General features: G+C 48.3%; 5 protein-coding genes across 5 annotated transcripts; 3 read left to right on the top strand and 2 right to left on the bottom strand.

Annotated features, from left to right (window-relative positions):
• Nucleotides 1-183: 183 nt before the first annotated feature.
• On the top strand, nt 184-1,593 carry KY384_002723 (uncharacterized protein; the record flags this gene model as incomplete). Its single annotated transcript, XM_044811245.1, has 1 exon — nt 184-1,593. The coding sequence occupies one exon, from the start codon at nt 184-186 to the stop codon at nt 1,591-1,593; it is 1,410 nt and encodes a 469-aa protein (XP_044672128.1).
• An 890-nt stretch (nt 1,594-2,483) lies between these two features.
• Nucleotides 2,484-3,212, bottom strand: KY384_002722 (uncharacterized protein; the record flags this gene model as incomplete). Its single annotated transcript, XM_044811244.1, has 1 exon — nt 2,484-3,212. One exon carries the CDS (start codon nt 3,210-3,212, stop codon nt 2,484-2,486), a length of 729 nt encoding a protein of 242 aa, XP_044672127.1.
• A 2,180-nt stretch (nt 3,213-5,392) lies between these two features.
• KY384_002721 (uncharacterized protein) lies at nt 5,393-7,042 on the top strand (the record flags this gene model as incomplete). Its single annotated transcript, XM_044811243.1, has 1 exon — nt 5,393-7,042. The coding sequence occupies one exon, from the start codon at nt 5,393-5,395 to the stop codon at nt 7,040-7,042; it is 1,650 nt and encodes a 549-aa protein (XP_044672126.1).
• A 947-nt stretch (nt 7,043-7,989) lies between these two features.
• On the bottom strand, nt 7,990-12,707 carry KY384_002720 (uncharacterized protein; the record flags this gene model as incomplete). The annotated part of the gene is made up of 3 exons (XM_044811242.1): nt 7,990-10,831; nt 10,920-11,032; nt 12,090-12,707. 3 exons carry the CDS (start codon nt 12,705-12,707, stop codon nt 7,990-7,992), a joined length of 3,573 nt encoding a protein of 1,190 aa, XP_044672125.1.
• A 3,598-nt stretch (nt 12,708-16,305) lies between these two features.
• KY384_002719 (uncharacterized protein) lies at nt 16,306-16,977 on the top strand (the record flags this gene model as incomplete). Its single annotated transcript, XM_044811241.1, has 3 exons — nt 16,306-16,362; nt 16,412-16,569; nt 16,629-16,977. 3 exons carry the CDS (start codon nt 16,306-16,308, stop codon nt 16,975-16,977), a joined length of 564 nt encoding a protein of 187 aa, XP_044672124.1.
• Nucleotides 16,978-18,924: the final 1,947 nt, after the last annotated feature.

The raw sequence follows: 18,924 nt of genomic DNA, 5'->3' as shown, positions 1-18,924 counted from the left end.
CCATGCTGTTCGTCTTTGCTTGACATCTTTACTTAAACTTTGTCTTTATGTCGTCTTCCTGCGACTAGTGCTCAAGACTCTTGGTACGCGGTCGTGTGTCTTGATATATTGCACACCATATAGCCACTGGGCTATTGACGCTAAGGTCATGATATAAACTTCATAGTCCTGTGCTGACGGGCCATGCCCTGCACTTTCCAGGGATCTGCTGATGTCTTCGGGGTTGGCATCCGCGTGGGCTACTATACACAGGTTCTCGCAGTTTGGTTTGCCAACTATTTTGACCATGGGCCTGTAGCTGGTCTACGAGCTGTCAATAACCTGTTTTTACTAGCATTGATCTGCGCTGGATTTACGTACTTTGTTAATGCGGCGCACACGGAGGTCATTGAGGCTTTCTTGTTGCTGCAAGTTGGTCTTGGAGTGGCGTTGGTTGGAATCATTGAAGCGGGGAGGAGCGGGAAGAAATATGCCCAAATGAGCTCTGAGAGACTGATCATTCGGATCGTGATCATGATTTTCGGCGCAGTGTTCAACGCCTTCTTCTGGTGGAAAGCCATCGACATCATGAAGGCCACACCTTGCAACGGTTCAGCAAAAAATGGCGTTGGGACTTACGTCTGGTATGGCTGGCGAGTCAACCTGTATGGCTGGGCAAGAATTGTGATGAAAGCTCAGAGTCTCTTCGCAGCACTCTGGACTGCTCCCATATGGATATCCCAAGATCTCAGAGTACTTCTCTTCAATGCCAAGACAAGGAAAGCGAAGTCGAGATTCATCGAGGCCACTCGAGCTTTGAGAAAAGACAGAAAGTTCGAGAGCAGAATCGATATAGCAGAAGACACCGAACTCAGACTGAAAGGAGACTTAGCAGAAGTGGAGAAAGCAAGTGACTACCTCAGCTCAGTATTCTCAATCTATACGTCTTCATCAAAAGTTCAAACTAGCGGCCTTTTCAGCAAGTTTAAAATCCAGAAGGTACCACGACAAGCGGACTGTACGGATACAACCCCGTATCTCCAATGCCTACGACGATATTTCTTAGCCAATTTCGACAGGAAGACTTATTACAGGCGGTGCGTCATAGCAACACACTCTCACAGGCTAGGCCAGAATACAGCTCTGCGCTGGCCAAGAACGGTGAACAACATGTATAAGCTTGACAGCGAGATCGAGAACCAATGTAGTAAGCTAGACAGCATTCCCGACTGGCGATATCTAAGGATCGCTTCAGACTTGCAGCATGCACACCAAACAAACACGAAGGCAGCAACAATCTGGATACTTGAAGCCGCGGTCCAATTACTTTTCATCGCAGTCCTAATTGTTCAGGTTGAAATGACACTCGTCTGGAATAACGTCACTGGGTTGAACTCACTCTCCAGTTTGGGTCAATTGATCCCATTTATTCTTGGAGTTGGCGGTCTTGGCAAGGTTCTTTGGGCGAAAGTGACCCAATTGCGAAAAGGAGATATTGTGGAGCGGCAGAATAATAATCCATATGAAATTGCATTGACGGAGTACAACGCTGGGATAGGCTCTTCAAACCCCCAGATTAAGAAAAGTAAGTTGCAAAGGGTTGCTACCGTTTAGGCAGAATAATAGAGAAGGCGGAAAAACGTTGCGTAAACCTTTGCTGAATTTTAATTCAATCGCGGGGGGTAAGAATTAGGCTCTCTTTTAGGATAAAATGTGAATGAAGGCACGTTCAATTTCTATAAGAAATTCTTACAATTAAAAACTCTGAGAAAGAGCATTAACAATGACTGCTGCAAGCTTAATAAGGCCTCGTTAGGACCGCTTGGAAAGCGAAATACTGTTCGGATTGCCAGCTTGACCGGGCTACCAACTCGCCAATGGCGAGATTTAGATTCTTACCCTGACTTCTACCCGACAATGGGAGGATTGACGGGTATGAATGATTCGAGTGATAACTTTTCAGTGCAAAGGCGGGTCTTACTTAGTAGGAACAAAATACTCTGAGTGATTATTGCATTGATGTCGCTAGACGAATGCCATTGCCCTTTCATTGTAGCGGATGATGAGGTCAGAAACAATGTGAACAGATTGAAGGCCTGCCCAGCCACGAGCTCTCCGAAAGTCATACAACGACGTATGACTTCTATACAGGGTGCAATAAAAGCGCGACTATTCGATCAGCTTTTGAGCGTCAGAATTTCACAATTTATACGACTTACGCAATTGATAATATATACGCTCAGCCCACTCTCAACGCTTCTAGAGAGCCAGCCATCTGCACGACCACGTCCAACGGCGGTATGAACTGGAGTAAGATCTGTGGCTATGTTGCACCTCAAGTCTCTACGCACTAAGACGTCCAGGCCCTCCTCGCTCCTCGCCTTACAGCGCCCTGACTTTGGTATGGCGTCGTAGTAGCTTAGCTCATTTTCGAGTAGTCGGTTCTTAGCCTTCATCGGGCTCTTTAGTAGATTCGATAGGTCAATACAGATGTTCCTTCCCTCTCAAATCTTGCCAACCTCCCTTTCTATGGTCTCCCAGAGCACTTTGTCTTTTCTCTTCCTCTTCTCACTCTCTTGGTTCGCCTTTTGCTGTCTCTCAACTTCGCCTCCTTTGAGCGATCTTGCATCCTTACTTGCATGCCCAATACCTTCGACCACGGCGTTCGCCTCGTTAACTGCATCCCTGACCATCTGGTTCTCCGCGTCCAATTTTTTGATCTGATCTTCCATCATTCGTATCAATGTTTCTCGTGCCTGATGTGGCCTCCACGCGTTGATTCCCTCATGCAATTCCCTGAATAGTGTCTCCAATTGATCCCACGCCGCGCCGTAGAATTTCATCGAAGGGTCAATCGAGAGAATGTGAGTTATATGCAGGAACTTGAGCAGGATTTGATGAATGGTCTTGAGTAGTTGGGCTTGACTTGGCGGAGCTGGAAGTTCGGATGGAGGGGGAGGCTTGGTCGAGTGCACGGTTCCAAAAGACCGATATGCGCCATTGGCTGGTATTGATGGAGGGATCAGGTTTTGCAGCTCTGAGGGGACTGAGGAATTGTCTGGTATTATATTCTTCTCAGGATCGGTAGGATCGAAAGCTGTCAATGGAGCAGCGCCCGTAGACTCGAGGTGATCCTGCAATTGAGAGATGTTCTCGGCTGTGAACGACTTATAGAATGGGGGAGGAGCAGGGAAGGCGGAGCTGACACCGACTTGCTGGCCGTCCTCTGCCATTTTGCCATTGATGAATGCTTGAGGATGTTCGCTGATGAAAAAAATGAATGGCTGTAGGTACGCTTTGGCGCAGGTTGACGCGCGGGTGACCCACCGCGTTGGAATGACGTGCCTCAGTGCTTTACGAACATTGGTTTCACCGCCCGGATGAGTTTTGGAGGCCACATTGCCTCTCTGATCCCTTCTAGTGAATCCAGGAGAGGAGATCCAGAAGATGATCTATCGCAATCACAGACAATGACACACCGCCGCTCAAGTTCGATTCGAAAATCGTCACCAAGTGACAATGGTGGCCTTCTTGGGTCTGTGTCTCGCTTTCTACAGGTATGTCCTATGCCAGTACTTTTTTCTGGTTCTCAGCTAACGGGGACTAGCGATCGTACGCTGCAGACTACCTGGGCTTCTGTCTTCTCCTAATTGCCTACTTCCTTGTGCGCCATCTAATTCCCTGTGAACCAAAATAATTACTGACTATGGGAGGCAGATTGTTGCTATGATCGAACCGTTTCATCGCATGTTTTCTCTTGACAACCTCTCAATTCAATATCCACATGCGAAAGTTGAGCGGGTATCCGTCTGTGAGTAGGACACAGTGCCGTGTCTTTCGAAGGAACATAGCTAAACGATTGCCTTAGTCTACAATCTTGCCTACTCAGTCCTCTTGCCACTCGTCGTTGTAGCCCTATGGGCTGCTATCTCTCGCCCACCGCTTCACAAGGCACATGTCACCATTCTTGGCTTGGCTATCAGCGTGGTCCTCACGTCATTCCTTACAGACGTTGTCAAGAATTCCGTCGGGCGACCGCGACCAGATCTCATTGCGCGATGCAAACCAAAAGAGGATACGCCGAAGAATCAGCTGGTCACAATCTCCGTATGCACGGAGACTGATCACCACGTGCTGCATGATGGCTGGAGAAGCTTCCCGAGTGGCCATAGTAGCCTAGCATTCAGCGGTCTCGGGTTTCTAGCAATGTAAGGTTCTTGGAATTCTACCAGTCAATTCGTTCACTAACGTACTGGAAAGGTTTCTTGCAGGCCAGATGCACGTATTCCGCCCACATACTGATCTCGCCCGAGTGCTTGTTGCATTAGCACCTCTTGTTGGTGCAGCGTTGATCGCTATCTCTCGCTTGGAAGACTATCGTCATGATGTTTACGATGTTTCTGTGGGCTCATTGCTAGGCATCCTAGTTGCCTACTTCTCGTACACAAGATACTACCCATCGCTCAAGTCATCGAAATGCGATACGCCACATCCAAGCCGGGCAGAGTTGGCTTTCGGGAAGCCTAAACTCAGAGATGAGGAAGCCAGTGTCAGCACAGAGAGGGGTTGGAGTGATGAGTCGGAAAGGATGCCGCTCAGGGAGACAGGCAGAGCCAGCAGGAGCCCTGGTTGAAAGCTGGACATATGTCTTGTCTCCTTACAGACTGCGCCGACAGAACAGGCCTGGTAGAAGCTGCGACGCGAGCGGACACATTTGAAGATCCATGAGATTCAAATCGAGATGAGCAAAGGCTGCCATGAATTGGCACTCGGCTTCAACAAGGCGTCGTGCTAGGATGAGGACGGAAATCAAACATTGATTTCCAGGCGCTAATCCGGTGGGAAGATTGAAGTTGAGAGGTCTTTGTATGTAGGTAGTATGACAGTTCTTGCGTGGAGAACGGTGGGCGGAGACGGTGACGCAGTGGCATGCACAGGTATGGTATGGAGGAGAATACGTAGCTGGAACTTGGTCGCAGACTTGAGAGCGGTGCTCCATTCGTGTATCGCCTACATTGTGAGCATTCTTGTCGTGCAATGTATTATATGACTTCGATATTCTCGAATTCCTTCGAGTTCTGGATATGGATATGTTCGGCTGCGCTAGCCATTTTGAGACCGAAACTCAAAATCTGAGCGAAATTCAACAGCCGATTGCGGAAGATGACAATACCCCACCTGCACATTCGAAAATCTAACTCGTTTATATATATTGTCGTCTCCATCTTGACTTCCATGGCTGAGCAACCTCTCAACTGGAATATCTTAGGGGTGCCGGATCTTCCCCGCTCAATGCGGAGGGCTGACGTTCGCTACCCTTGTGGACAGCCTTAAGACCAGCATAATTGATGAGCGTGCTCTAGCTGTTGCCTTCTTTGCTTTTCTTATATGAAAATTTCCCGACATTTGAGGCATGGCAGATAACATCACCAACCGGGTCCAGAATTCCACGGAAAGAGATCCACTCCTGGGCGATCGTAAACCCCGGAATGACGAAGAAGCACATAGCAACGCAGACCACTCAAACAGCGACGAGGCTGAACCTCTGATCAAAGAGCCCACGACATCAGAACTCGTCTTAGTCCTCTGCGGCACATGGCTCGGTTCCTTCCTCGCAGCAATGGACTCCACCATCATCGCTACTCTGACAGCACCCATATCCGCATCGTTTGATTCGCTGTCATTGGTATCTTGGCTTGCATCATCCTACTTTATCGCAAATGCAGCCTTGCAACCGCTCTCTGGCCGACTGACGGACATTGTGTCCAGAAAGTGGGGCTTGATCTTCTCAAACGTTACGTTTGCAGCAGGCAATTTGATCTGTGGGCTGGCGCAGAGAGAGTGGGTTATGATTTTCGGGAGAGTCGTTGCTGGATGTGGAGGTGGCGGTCTCACTGCCATCTCGACGTTTGTGGGCTCTGATCTCGTACCGCTGCGAAGGCGAGGCGTTTGGCAAGGTGTCGGTAATGTTTGCTTCGGATTAGGAGCTGGCCTAGGTGCCGTCTTAGGTGGCTGGATCAACGACGTGTGGGGATGGAGGAAGGCCTTCCTCATCCTTGTCCCCTTTACTGTGCTTTCTTGCATTCTGGTCACTTGCTTTGTAAACATCCCTGTGAAGCAATCTGAGAGGTCTGCGTGGAAGCGGATTGACTTTCTTGGTGCGTTTGGCCTGATTACTACGTTGGTGTTGTTATTGATTGGCCTCAACTCTGGTGGAACTATTGTTCCGTGGAACCACCCACTCATATATACAACCCTACCATTATCGGCAGTATCACTCTTTGCGTTTATCTATGTCGAGAATACACACGCCTTGGAACCTATCATACCAATTAAGGTAGTTGCCAATCGGACAGTGCTCGCGGCTTGCTTCACGAACTGGTTCTTGACTATGTCAATTTTCTCAGTTCTCTACTTTGCACCGATCTACTTTCAGATTAAAGGTCTTTCAACAACTCAAGCCGGTATACGCCTGGTGCCACAATCTCTGGGTGCAGCTGTCGGATCGATAAGTACGGGCTTGATAATGCGCTGGACAGGCCGATACTATTACTTAACAGCGGCAATAATGCTTATTTTCATCGTTGCAAATGTCCTCGTCGCAAGCTTCAATTTGGATACACCATTATGGGTGACTATAGTAGCGCTAGGGATGACGGGTATTGGGTACGCAGGAATGCTCACAGTCACACTCATCGCGTTCATATCTGCTGTTGCACATGAGCACCAGGCTGTTGTCACTTCCGCTTCGTACGCATTTCGAAGTACAGGCAGCGCTATCGGTATTACAATCGCGTCTGCTGTCTTTCAAAACCTTGTCAGCCGTAATCTGCAGACTGCGATTGGGGACAGACAAGGGGCCGCGGACGTAATCAGAAGGCTCAAGGACAATTTGGAGGTTATTAAACATCTACCTGAAGGTTGGAAAGGGGACGTTCAGCAGGCCTACATGGACAGTGTGAGAGGCGTCTTCTTGACAACGCTAGGTATCAGCGTTGTTGGCGCTGCTGTGAGCCTTCTCATGAGAGAGCATACCCTCTACGCGACTCTTTCTAGAAAATGAACTTGTTCATGTGAAGGAAATATCCAAGAGAGTGAATGAAACAGTGGGCTATATTGCGACAATCTTGGGATGCCCTATCCAATGAAGTGGCTCATCACTCTGCCAGCCAACGAGCGTAGTTGCGACACCTGCGTGGTTGGCTTCAACTAAAAGGCTCCACCAGTTGACTTTGTCGACAGGAGCCTTCCCTCGGCCTCGTCGAATATTTTTCAATAAGAGGGGCAGCATTCACGATCAAAATGATCAGCCTTTTGGTGCTGTGTCGCTTTGGACTGCACATGGCTGGAATCAGTATAGGGCAATTCGATATTTAAACTTGAGCTTGCCTTCTATTGAGCTTGCTATTTTTAGCCTTGCCTTCTTTTAAGCTTGCCGCCTCTTATTGTTGTCTTCTCTGAAGTCTGCCATCTTTGAAGTCTGCCTTCTCTAAAGTCTGCCTTCTCTGAAGTCCGCCTTCTTCAAAGCTTGCCTTTTCTAGGCTTGTCTTTTCTAGGGATACCTTGTCTAGGCCTGCCTTTTCCTAAGCTCATCTTCTTTTAAACTTACCCCCATTTGAGCTTGCCTTTTCCTCGCCTTAGTCTCTCCCATTCTTGCCCTCTCCTGACCTTCCCCTTTTGATGAGCGTCCAGAATCATCCAGCGCGGAGTGGAGGAGGGAAACTGGGCGCTTTTCCCGATCAGTATGCTGCATTGATAACGATGGTGAATAGATCCTCCGAATTGATCTTGCAATTGGAGTTCTGTGAGTCGTTCGAACACTGTCTTCCGTGGTTGAAACATTCTGCTAGACCAAAAAAAGCTTGCTGTCCATTTTTCGAGGTGGTCTTCTATCTAAATTCTCGCAATGACCACCGGTCAACGTCGCACAACATTCGAAGCTGCAATTACAAGATTCATTCATTTCTTTAGACTTCAGACAGAAATAGAGATTATGCCCTTATCTGTCATTTAACTTGTTCTTGTCGAGTTCCAATCTTTAAAATAGCCTTTATAGAATTTTCGCCGGGTTGTCGCAGTATAAGTCCCGGGTAAATCTACTCCTGAAAACTGCGCCAGGAGGCCAGCAGCTCTCAAGGTCTGATATGTCCTCGAGTAACGCTCATAAAAGACTGGAACATCTGCATTGTCACCGACGACGTCGCTTTTTATCCAAAAAAATTTCTCAATATCGCTCTTGAATTCGTCATCTGCAAGTACATCGCTGTCTCTAGAGAGGCAGCGTGCTACAGATAATGGTAGTTCACATACAGCGTAGAACAAGAGCAGCTGTTTCTTCTGATTTTGGCCGTACTTATACATCAAACCATCCGGTAAGTCAAGGCTACATTCATCCACTAAGCCTTGTAGGACTCTAGATCTTTCTACTTCCGGCAGTGTTGACGAAGCTGATCCCAAAAAGTCGTCACTGGCAATACCTTCATTCTCCTCAACAGACCAGGCGTAGTTTATGATATGTTTCATAGCCCGAGAAGGTGGCAGGGTCGACTCGCGGCGTCCAGATCCAACATAACTCTTGAAATACTTTAGAATTAGACTAGGGCCTTTCTCAGGTCGTCTACCACCCAGATGCTCCTCCATCAATGTCTCGCCCTTTTTACTGCAGAGAAACTCTTTGGTTGTTTGGTGTATAAATTCAACTTTGAAGCGTCCAGGCGCCAGTAATCCAGCGGTCCTGCTATTGATGCGACGATTGAGTTGGTCCCAAGTAGCCTCGCTCAATTCACGATGAGGGTCGTCTCCAGTTGAAAGATAGATTGCAGCTGCTAGAAGTGTGTATGATTCGAACGGAGTTGTGGCATGTATAGCAATTTGATACAAGACATAAGTCTCATAGCCTTTTCCTCTTGAAGCTGCCGATTTATCGACCTGTATGCGGCGAATTGCTCTTGTATAGAGGTCTTCCAGCTGCTCAGGAATCTCAGAAAGCAGGTCATTCAATTCTTTAAGAGTCAGACCGTCTCGAAGACCCTCCACAAGCTCATCCACAACCAAGCGAACCCATAGAAAAACCCCATCGGCCTTTTTGGCAATTTCTGCAACTATTTCATTGAGTCTCTGCTTGCTCCGCACAGTCAGTTGGGTTGTATTAGATTCACGAATCCTATCCTCGGCGTAGTGGTGAATGTCAGACGTGGTGTAATCGTGAATGGCAAAGCTAGAGTATCCACGGAAGGCGTCCATGAAGACATTCTCTGGACGTCCAGCCACGCATAGTCGAAGACGGAAGTTAGTGTTGTGTTCTTCTTCCCCAAGACTCATCAAACATGACAGCAAGTCCATATGGTCTCCATTATGCTCATTAAGGGCATCCACAAAGAGACATATGTTTAAAGGAGACTCCGACTGCCGGCTAATCAATGATAGTGCCTCCTGAATACGCGCTTGATCCCATGCAGAGTTGCTCCTGAAGCCGTTGGATGTCTCTGCATCCAAAAAGATTTGGCGAATGATGAGGAAAAGTTCTGGCCGCTTCTTCAACATTTGGTACAAGATCTCTTGGAGGAACCCTCTGACAGATTTTTGGTCAGCTGTCCCGCGATCGTAAAAGAAGTACCCGGTGATGATCCAAGCATTACTGTCATATTCAAGTAGCAGATCTTTGGTACGGGTCTGTGTCATTGCAAATTTCATCAATGTCGACTTGCCAGACCCCGGCTTGCCGAATATCCAGTGTATTGGCCGGCCATCTTCGCCCGTGAGCCACGACTTAAAGCCAATATCTTGATCAAACAGCCAGTTGTACGTGTTCTTGTAGGCAGGCTTGACGTCTAAATAACGCCGTCGGGCGTCTACGAAGTTTAATGAACGTATGCATTCGTCGAAGTCGTTCTTGAGAGGCGTATCACGGGCCAGCTGGCTCATGAAGTCCAACGGGCTTTCTTCAACGGGTTGTGCAGGGACAGGCTTCCTTCTGATTTGAGCAGGCTCCTCTATCCACCGATTCAGGATTGAGATGACTTTTTGAAAAGCTTGCTCCTGAGAGGAGTGGAACCTCGCCATGTCCCTATGATCAGCCTGAATGACAGCTTTCGTTTCGTTTAAGTAGCCGATGGAGGCAGAAGCCTCATCAACGATCATGAGACCTCTTGTCTTCAGACCTTCTCGGAATGAGTGGATCTTTATCGGCCTAGATGCTAGCACGTGCTCAAAACTGCTTGAGATGCGGTCTAAAACATCCGAATTCTCCTCCAAGGCACGAAGAATCTTCATATTAGGATCCGCATAAAACAATCTCGCCACTTGAAATGCAACCGTACCCATTGACGCAGTTCTAGAACCATGGTGTGGCGTACCGAAGAACATAATGGCCTGGGTACTGGGTAATATCTCACCATTCCAAGTTGTGTCATTTTTGGATCGACTCAATGCATCCTTTACTACGATCCCTCCAAGGCTATGAGCAATGAAGATGATAGGAATGGTCTTCTCTGAACGGGTATTTCTCAGAAGAGCAAGATCTGATAACAGTTGACCGGCATGGTGAAAGATGGACCCTTCAGTGCCTGCGGACAACAAGTGCTTGAGAGACACATCGTAGCCCCATGTCAGGATCCTTGCCTTAGGGACAGCTTTTGGTAGTAAGTCTCTCGGCCAGAACACTTTTTGCGGCGGCGGCGGCTTGCCGAACCCAAGGCCAAGAGAGTTTCGCTGTCGATGCGCGGGGTCAATACTATCGCGACTACTTTGGCCGTCGATATCAGACATTTTGTCGACGGCTGCATCAATATCTACTGCTTTGCAAGACCACGTATGCTGAGGATGGCCATTCAGCCCATGGACGAAAACGATACTGAGAAGCGGCCTTTAGCTGAATATTCTGCCCTTTGCCGAGTTTCACATCATATATAGACTTGGAGTTGAGAATTGGGCAAGCTTACTCCGCTACTTGCTTCTCGCCACCGGCTGGCCTATGTAACTCTGTCAAGCCATGGTCATTCACGTCATGCTGCATCATTAGAGCCTTTTGGCGGATCGTGGCGAGAGGATTCGCCTGCCGATTATTTTAGACAATCATGAAAGCAGGATTCGGTGTTCACAATCCCATAGCTTGTAATGAACACTGATCGATCCACAAGGCTGGAAACGCCTGAAGATAGGCAACATCGCTAGAGCGCTCTGGTCCTTGTGCTAGTGCAAGCCGCAGCTGGATCGGCATCGGCGCGCCATAGCCGACGATCCTTCAATGAGTTGTCGGTGCTAGGCCTGGGCTTGGAGGCTTGGGCAGTGCGGTTGTCCAATATAAGCAGGGTAGCGATGCGTATGAGGTGCCTTTGGAGATAGCAGGCATGTAAGTCTCCTTCCAGTGTTGTTGTGCCGACCATAGGACCTTTTGACACCTTCCATTCAAGACATTCAAGACATTCAAGATTGGAACCGAAGGCCCGCGGGTGCTAGAGTGCTCATCCATTAATTTGACTATCATAAGTGCAAAACCAAAGAATGTCAAAGCTGACAGTCGCAATTTTTCGAATGTTGAAGGGCAGCAGCCTCCCACCTGCTAAACCCCGGGCTGTCGATACCTTAATTCCGGTGCATGCTACCGCCCGAGAGTCCGTCATTCCGAACCTAGTACCGGAAGGTATCACCAGGTATTTCTCGCCCTATGCATGTGGCCACATTTCCACAAGTCCTGACTGGCTTCTATTCGAGACGCGTAATATGATCATCTTCTCGTTTACGCACTCGTGAACATTGTGAAAACCGAGATCTTGAGAGCGAGCACTTCGATAAGATGTTGGGTCATTTTGAGCGTTAACTTTACTTCCGCATCTACAGACTCACATTATGTTCCGCAAGCCATCAGCAATAGCCAGAGAAACAAATCAGACAAAACCAGAATTTGAGCAAGGATTGACCAAATCCAGGGAGAGTTCAGATTCATGGGATGTCAGGTAGCGTCTCCCAAACCCTCTCATCCCACTGCCCCATCTTAAATCCAAGGCCAACACGCAACCACCTTCTTTGCGTCATAGACCACCCTTGCACACGTCCAGGTTTCTCCAGTCCTCAGATCGAAGAAGCCATCAAATGGATCCGGCAGAAAATACGTAAGTCGCTTTGATTCCATCAAAGGCTGTGAAGCAAAAGATCATATTGAAATTGGTCTCCTTCATATGTCTTATGATAGCGTCTGCATAAGACCATGTGTACACTCCCTCTTCTACCTTTTTTCTCAGGTCCTTTTTGAATCTTTCATCGCTTTCGGCGAAGGCTTCTGGATTTTCAGCCCGTGTACAGCCTTTGTTGTTCCGTATTACTATGTGGAGAGGCTGATGTGGGTCTGGGTTGTTTGCAGTGTCTAATGTAAGGTCGTGGTACTGAGTCGTGCGGCCCTCTGCTACTTGTCCTGTGATACCGCAATTTTGTTCTAGGCCTGTCCATACACCGTGGTCAATCCTTTCTGATTTTTCAATGTCGTTTCCCAGTATCTCTTGAGGGAATTGTTCCGTCGAAGCGGCTTCGTGATTTGAAATCTTGGCGGCTTCGACGATGTCCTCGAGACGATTCGAGCTACTTTCGACTGTCGGGTTTCTGGCACGGCCTGGCTTTTCATGAAAATTTCCACCATTTTTGACTACTGCTTCGATTATCTCGTCACTTCTGCTGTGCACTTCTTGCGCAGCAGCTTCTTCCACAGCTTCTTGGTGAATTACGCTTTCCGGCATCTTGTTAGTAATCCGCTTAAGCTTATGACAAGAGGGAGAAATGCGAGGTGGGTTTGGGTTAGAAGTTGGGTCCTCAAGGATTGTGAGAATTTAGGTGTCAATCTCTAGAATCTTTGACGTCTGTGATGATCGAAGTTCAATGAGAGAGAGGGAATGCTTTTATGCGCACGACCTGACCACCATTAGCAAGATTGAGGGTTTCACTTTTGCAAGTTCGGTACTACCTATGTGTTTTCAACCAGCTGCATTTCTTCAAGCTTTGGCTTGTCACAGGTAGGCGTCGGTGTTTCAACATATCTTTCAATGCGATGACCTTTACACCGTTTCAGAGCCCTTTCCGAAACGTCTGTTCTTTGCCCTCTACGTACATTTGTTTGGTCAGCCTTTGACAACAAATGGCCTTCTGCACTGAGAGCACAGAAACACAGCTCGAGGGAGATGGTTCGAAGAGAACTTGATACCTCACATGATACAAGCTGGATGATCTGAAAAGCACGTGCATTTCTGAGGTAGAGACGCCACGAAGCCCGGAAGCCAACCTGCTCCGTACTTGAAACAACAGTGAGTAAGAACTGAATTCCCAACACTGTATTGGCCAAAGAATACTTCTAACGATACTTCTACAAAATCTAGTGATACGAGGCGCGTGGCCAAAGAAGGAGCACAAGAGATAACGAAATTTCCGTACAACATTCCTACATGATATTTCCCATTACGCGTAAATTCTTACTGTGGTCATACCTACACAGCACATGACTATGTCGCTGTACCGAGAGTATGTGATTTGTCATCATTGGTGGCTCAGGCAGTGGCAGCTGCAACTGTGACAGTGGTTGTAATCACTGATGTAGCGCCAGCTCGATCCTAATTGCAAGAGGTCAGCTTATCTGTGCATGTCTGATGACTGACACCAACAGTAAGACTTACGGTGACTGTGAAGGTGGTGGTAACACAAGGAGGGGAGATGCTATAATATGCCGTGGGCACATCAGACGGTTGAACCCTCGTACCAGGGTTGAATGTCAGAGGGGGCGGAGCGGGCAAAGAAGGATTAGTATTGTTGACAGAGAGAGTAGCTATCCCTGTGGAAGCGGGGGAACGCTTGATGATCTGTTGCTGCTGCAAGTATCGTTATTTATCAAAACTGCGCTAACAGCGACGTCATCTTCGTAAGGTGATTGAACGCCTTCCAATCTTCTGAAGAAACAATTTTGATTCTCGTTGAAAGGTCGGTAGGTAATGCCATAGCAGCGATCCTCAGAGAACCCAACATTTACCTTAGCGCAGTCGGAGATGCACTCATAAAGAGAGTCTTCGATCAAACCCTGGAAGGTGGGACCACCGTAGCTTATGTAGCATTGAATCAAATATTCTTGGCACTGCGCGAAGTATGTTGTGCCATTGTTGAATGGACAATCAGCGACGGGACGAGACGGCGAGGCTGTTGGGCCTGATGAAGTAGTCGTCGAGTTTGCTGAAAAGGGAGGAGTGCTTGTGCTGGCCAAAGTAGTAGTCGTACCTGTTCCTGTTGCAGATGTTGAATTCGCTGAGTATGGCGGGGTCACCGACGGTGAGACACCAGTTCCTGTTCCTGTCCCTGTTCCTGATGCAGAAGTTGAGTTTGCTGAGTATGGTGGAGTCCCCGATGGTGAAACACCTTCTCCACCGCGCGGTGGGTTTGTAGGATTGCCAGGTCTACCAGTGAAGCTGCCGAGGCTACTACTACTATTGCTGGTAAGTGAGCTGCTAGTTCCAGTACTTATAGGAGTAGTGCCTGTCCTAGTACTAAGCGTAGAGTTCGTCGAAATAGAAGGAATGCTCGTGCCACTCCCGGAGGATGCGGTGCCCGCGGTGCTCGTCCCTGGAAGTATGCTCGAATTGCCAGAATAAGGGGCAGATCCAGAAGGGGAGACTCCTGGGCCACCTCGAGGGTTTGTGGGAATACCAGGACTGCCGGAAAAGCTCCCACCACCACTCGCACTACCAGTAGGTGTAGTCAATGGGTTGGTTCCTGATGGAGTTGTGCTTACTCCGGTGCCAGTAACAGATGTTCCTGTCCCAGGCACGGTTAGGGATGTACCACTTCCAAAGCCTGTCCCAGTACCACCAGTACCAATGGGCAATGTACTATTGAAAAAACCCGATTTGGTGCTTGCGGAAGGAGAGACTGAAGGAATTAGAGTCACCGCAACTGTTGTAGTCGTTGTCGTGATAGATTGAGGGCCACCTCCATTCCTCGTGTCGGGTGGTAATGTTGGGGTGCCAGGATTAAGGATTGCTGTAATTGTTTTCACACCAGTAGTAGTGATGGTGACGGGAACAGTTGATGGCACATAATCATCTGCTGTCAACGTCCTTGTCTATTATTACTTGTTAGTCATTGTGGTTGTAAGTGGTGTCAAGCTTTTCACCTCCGTCAACGTGACGTCTATAGTAGTGCTATCAGTATAGCGAGCGCACGAACAAGCACTGCTGACTGTGGAGAAGACAGTCTGATTATTGGGCGAGAGCTCGCACTGGACTGCTAACGAAGCTACAGGGTTCAAGGAAGCCGATTGTCGTTTGACTCTCACACGCGCCTGAGGGACTGTTGTCACTGTGGTAGTTATAGTACTGCCATATTCTGTCACAGTTGAGCCTGGAACTGTTTCGAAGACGGTGGTAGTAAAGACAGTCGTGCTATTGGGTATCAGCTTCGGGTCTGGGTCTGGATAATGAGTATCAAGACTAACGTTCTCGCAGGTATGTATCTGGTCGCCGTATCGACAGGTATGCTTATGACTTTACGGCATAGCTCCTCTGCATCATCCAGGTAATTGTGGAAGGAGTTATATAACCAGTCGCGGACACATATCAGATCTTTCTGGTTGAAAATGAGGCCAACTTCAGCCTCTGCTTGTCTTTTCTCAACTGCCTCCAATCTTTCTGTTTCATCATTATGATGGAAGAAATTTGGAAAAGGGATGCTCCAACTAGCCGCACAACTTATAAGAAGTGATAACGCGATCGTGCTATCCCAAGAGGGCAGACGCATCGTCAATGTCTCCGGAACGATTGATCAAAGGGACAAACGACTGGCGAAGAGCAATTCCCAAAGTACTGCAGAGGCAATAACGCGAGGCGAGATAACGAACAAGATAGGCTGAACATTTTGGACATCGAATTCTTAAGGACGAAATGAGCTTGAAACCCTTGCAGTAAGTTACGAGAGCTTCTCCTAGTCAGGGGGCTAGGAAAGCCCGTCTAGATCTGCTAGATACATTCCAAGAGTCATGCGAGACACGCGTCTGGGCAAGAAAGAAGCTATTTCAAGAGCTCTCAAAAGCAGGACATACGCAAGGATTGCACTGAAGATACTACCTTCTTACCTAGCACTACATAAACGAGGATCATGCAATCAATCCTGCTGGGTTTCTTTGTAAATGCTGTCCAAGGGGTTTCGAGATGAAGGAGAATCCCCAAAACTGGAAGCCTCTCGGAAAACGCCAAGATTTTCAGCCCTACGACGGACTTCACCTTTCAACTTTCCCAAACCTTCATACCCCGTTCTGAGGAGTGACGGGGCCGGGAGGCACTGCGCTCTTTGTCACATATCTCTATGAACCATTGCCTGAATTGCCTCGAGTGCCTCGGCGTGCGGTTCCGAGGGAGCCAGGTATGTGGAATTCCCCCTTGACATACCAATTGAGCTCACGCCATTTCAGAGCTCTGAGACATCTCGTTTACTCTACGATGATCCTTACCGATCCCAATACGGTACCAATGGCACACACAATCAGAGGGTGATCCAGCAGCAACCAGATGCGGAAGCTTTGAGAAGAGAACGTGAGGAGATGGAGGGCATTTGTCATAGAATGTCTGAGTAGGTCTACAAGAGCATTGTCCTAGCGCGTGTCTTAGCTGCTGACGAGGGGATCATAGCCAAGTCATCGATGTGTTCAACGTAGCTCCGCAGGAGAACGATAGGGGAGTGACACTGGAACAAGCGAGAGAAATTGTCATGGACTACGGCGTCAATCCGGCCCATTTATCAGACGCTAAAGTAATTGCCTTTATCAAGAAACGACACTACGAGATCAGAAGTGACAAATCTGTTGGGCCCCATACGAGTGGTGAAGCAAATCGAAGCAAGGTCGGAGTAGCCAGCGACGCAGAACCATCCTCACAAGAAGAATTAGAGTTCAAGACGATTCGGAGGAAGGGGAAGACACCTCTTTCCGTCACACTTGATAAGATTGACAGCGAAGCACTTGGAGCAGTATTGGGGTAACCACACAGAATTACCAAGTGCAAGCAAAATCCACGTGACGTAATATCATGACCATCACGGCTTGTCAACATATGCTCAGGAGCTCGGCCCCTTCAAAGAAGACAATTTGATAGATTCTGTGCGTCACAAGCATACGAACGCTTGGAAGAAAGGATGTGACGAAACGATTGGCTTGGAAAGCCAAGGGCAGTCGAGCTTCATCAGCAATGAGTATCTCATGAGACATTACGGCCTTGAGCATCCGAGGAATACAGCACCAGACTTGAATCATAGTGCTTCTCAAGCATGTCTTTAAACTCCTCCGTTCGGTCAATCTACCTCACTCACAGCGAGCACTATTCTAGGATCTTAAAATGCTTTCCGTCGTCGAACTCTCTAAAGTCTCGTGCTGGACCAATCTCTGTTCAGCGGTACGTCTGAATATTATAAGGAGTTTGGCATTGATCAAGGGAGAGCTTGGAAGGGATCGTCTCATTGTTTGCCATGAGAAGTAAGAGCAAGTATCGAGAAACTTGTAATGTGTAGCATGATGTCATGTACAAGGGTATGAAGGCCAGTGAAATGAAATGAGGCCGACACGATTCCCGATAGCTGCGAGTGTTTCTACAATACCAGATATACTCAACAGTTTCGAGCGTAATCATAAGCTACCTATGGCCGCATATTCTCGTACCGCGTTGCCTTATCGGACCGTGACTTCAGCTTCTTGTATGCTTGTGTCTGTCATGCTGTACTTGATATTCAACGTTCACGTTTTGTAACATCAACACAGGGGTTTTGCACTAGTCGTTATCGTGCATGTAACTGTTGGATAAAACACAGGAGCAGATTCGATCAAGGTTTCATAGCCATGAATTTGACGTCTTCGATATGATTTTCAGCAGCCACGCTGTGCCCGAATAATATCAACTACCGCATCAGCCAAGATTACACGATGATACTCTCCGTGACAAATTGTGCAAGCCTAGTCCGCTGCACCTTCGAGCTTGGCATAGCTTGCAGGAACCATGCAGCTAGTAGCCAGCACTTGCTTGTCATTGGTTGTAGACAAGCGCACCATGCATGAACGAAGCTGACCTATCGCTGCATCTGGCTGGGTCATAGTCTCGACAGCGCATAGATCCTGTGATGGCAGACCCCACTCCAGCGCTTTCATTTGTCCAGTGCCGACACTCATCTCCCGCAGGACTTTTGAAACACGTGGAAGACGGCGACCCGACCTGCTGGTTGTGGCCGGGAATTGGCGCGCCGTCCAGTAGTGTGCATGAGGGTATTTTGACGTCGTGTGAAGATATGAGCTGACTTTCTCTGACCTGCCATCCCACCTGATGGTTTTTCTGTAGTATTCGAGTACGCGGAAACCTACCATATTGACGTTTCGGAAGGAGGACGAATTCTGCCGGTTCTGCTTGCATGCTGATCATCTAGAAGCGCCATTCATGGAGGAACGTTGGCGGGAGACGGAACCTAAATTTCGCGTTTTGTGGACGTGAAGGCGTGCGAGGTTTGATGTCAACAAAGCCATACACGCTGGAGGTAGGCTGAGGCCCTAAGATCAGGCAACGGCTTGCCTTCTCGCTTCGTCCGTTGTTGCTCGGAACAGAGAGGGATCTCATTGGCTACCTCTCGGACGAAATGCACAATAAGAATACCTTTCTTCAATGCCGTGGGAAAATGTTGGTAGGGTAGAATGGCAAGCCTTTCGAGTCCGGCTGCCGGCTAAGCTTACCATCAATGAGTACGAGCTCTGGAGCCGGCCACCCGCGACGTGATTGAGGACGCCTCCAAGACCAATCGTTCGACAGAGGCGTGCCTGATCAGGCTATTGTTTACATGGTAGCATGACATGGAAGTGATCCATGAAGCAAATCTGGTGACGATGATCCGCGTATTGAATTGGTTCTGCAAGAGCTGCGTGGAAGCGGCCGAGCTGACACGGTAGTATCC

Source organism: Bacidia gigantensis, assembly GCF_019456465.1.
Source record: "Bacidia gigantensis strain McMullin 20006 chromosome Unknown contig_156, whole genome shotgun sequence".
Classification (NCBI taxonomy): domain Eukaryota; kingdom Fungi; phylum Ascomycota; class Lecanoromycetes; order Lecanorales; family Ramalinaceae; genus Bacidia; species Bacidia gigantensis.
The sequence above is the reverse complement of the archived record's forward strand: the minus strand, read 5'-3'. Positions and strand labels throughout refer to the sequence as shown.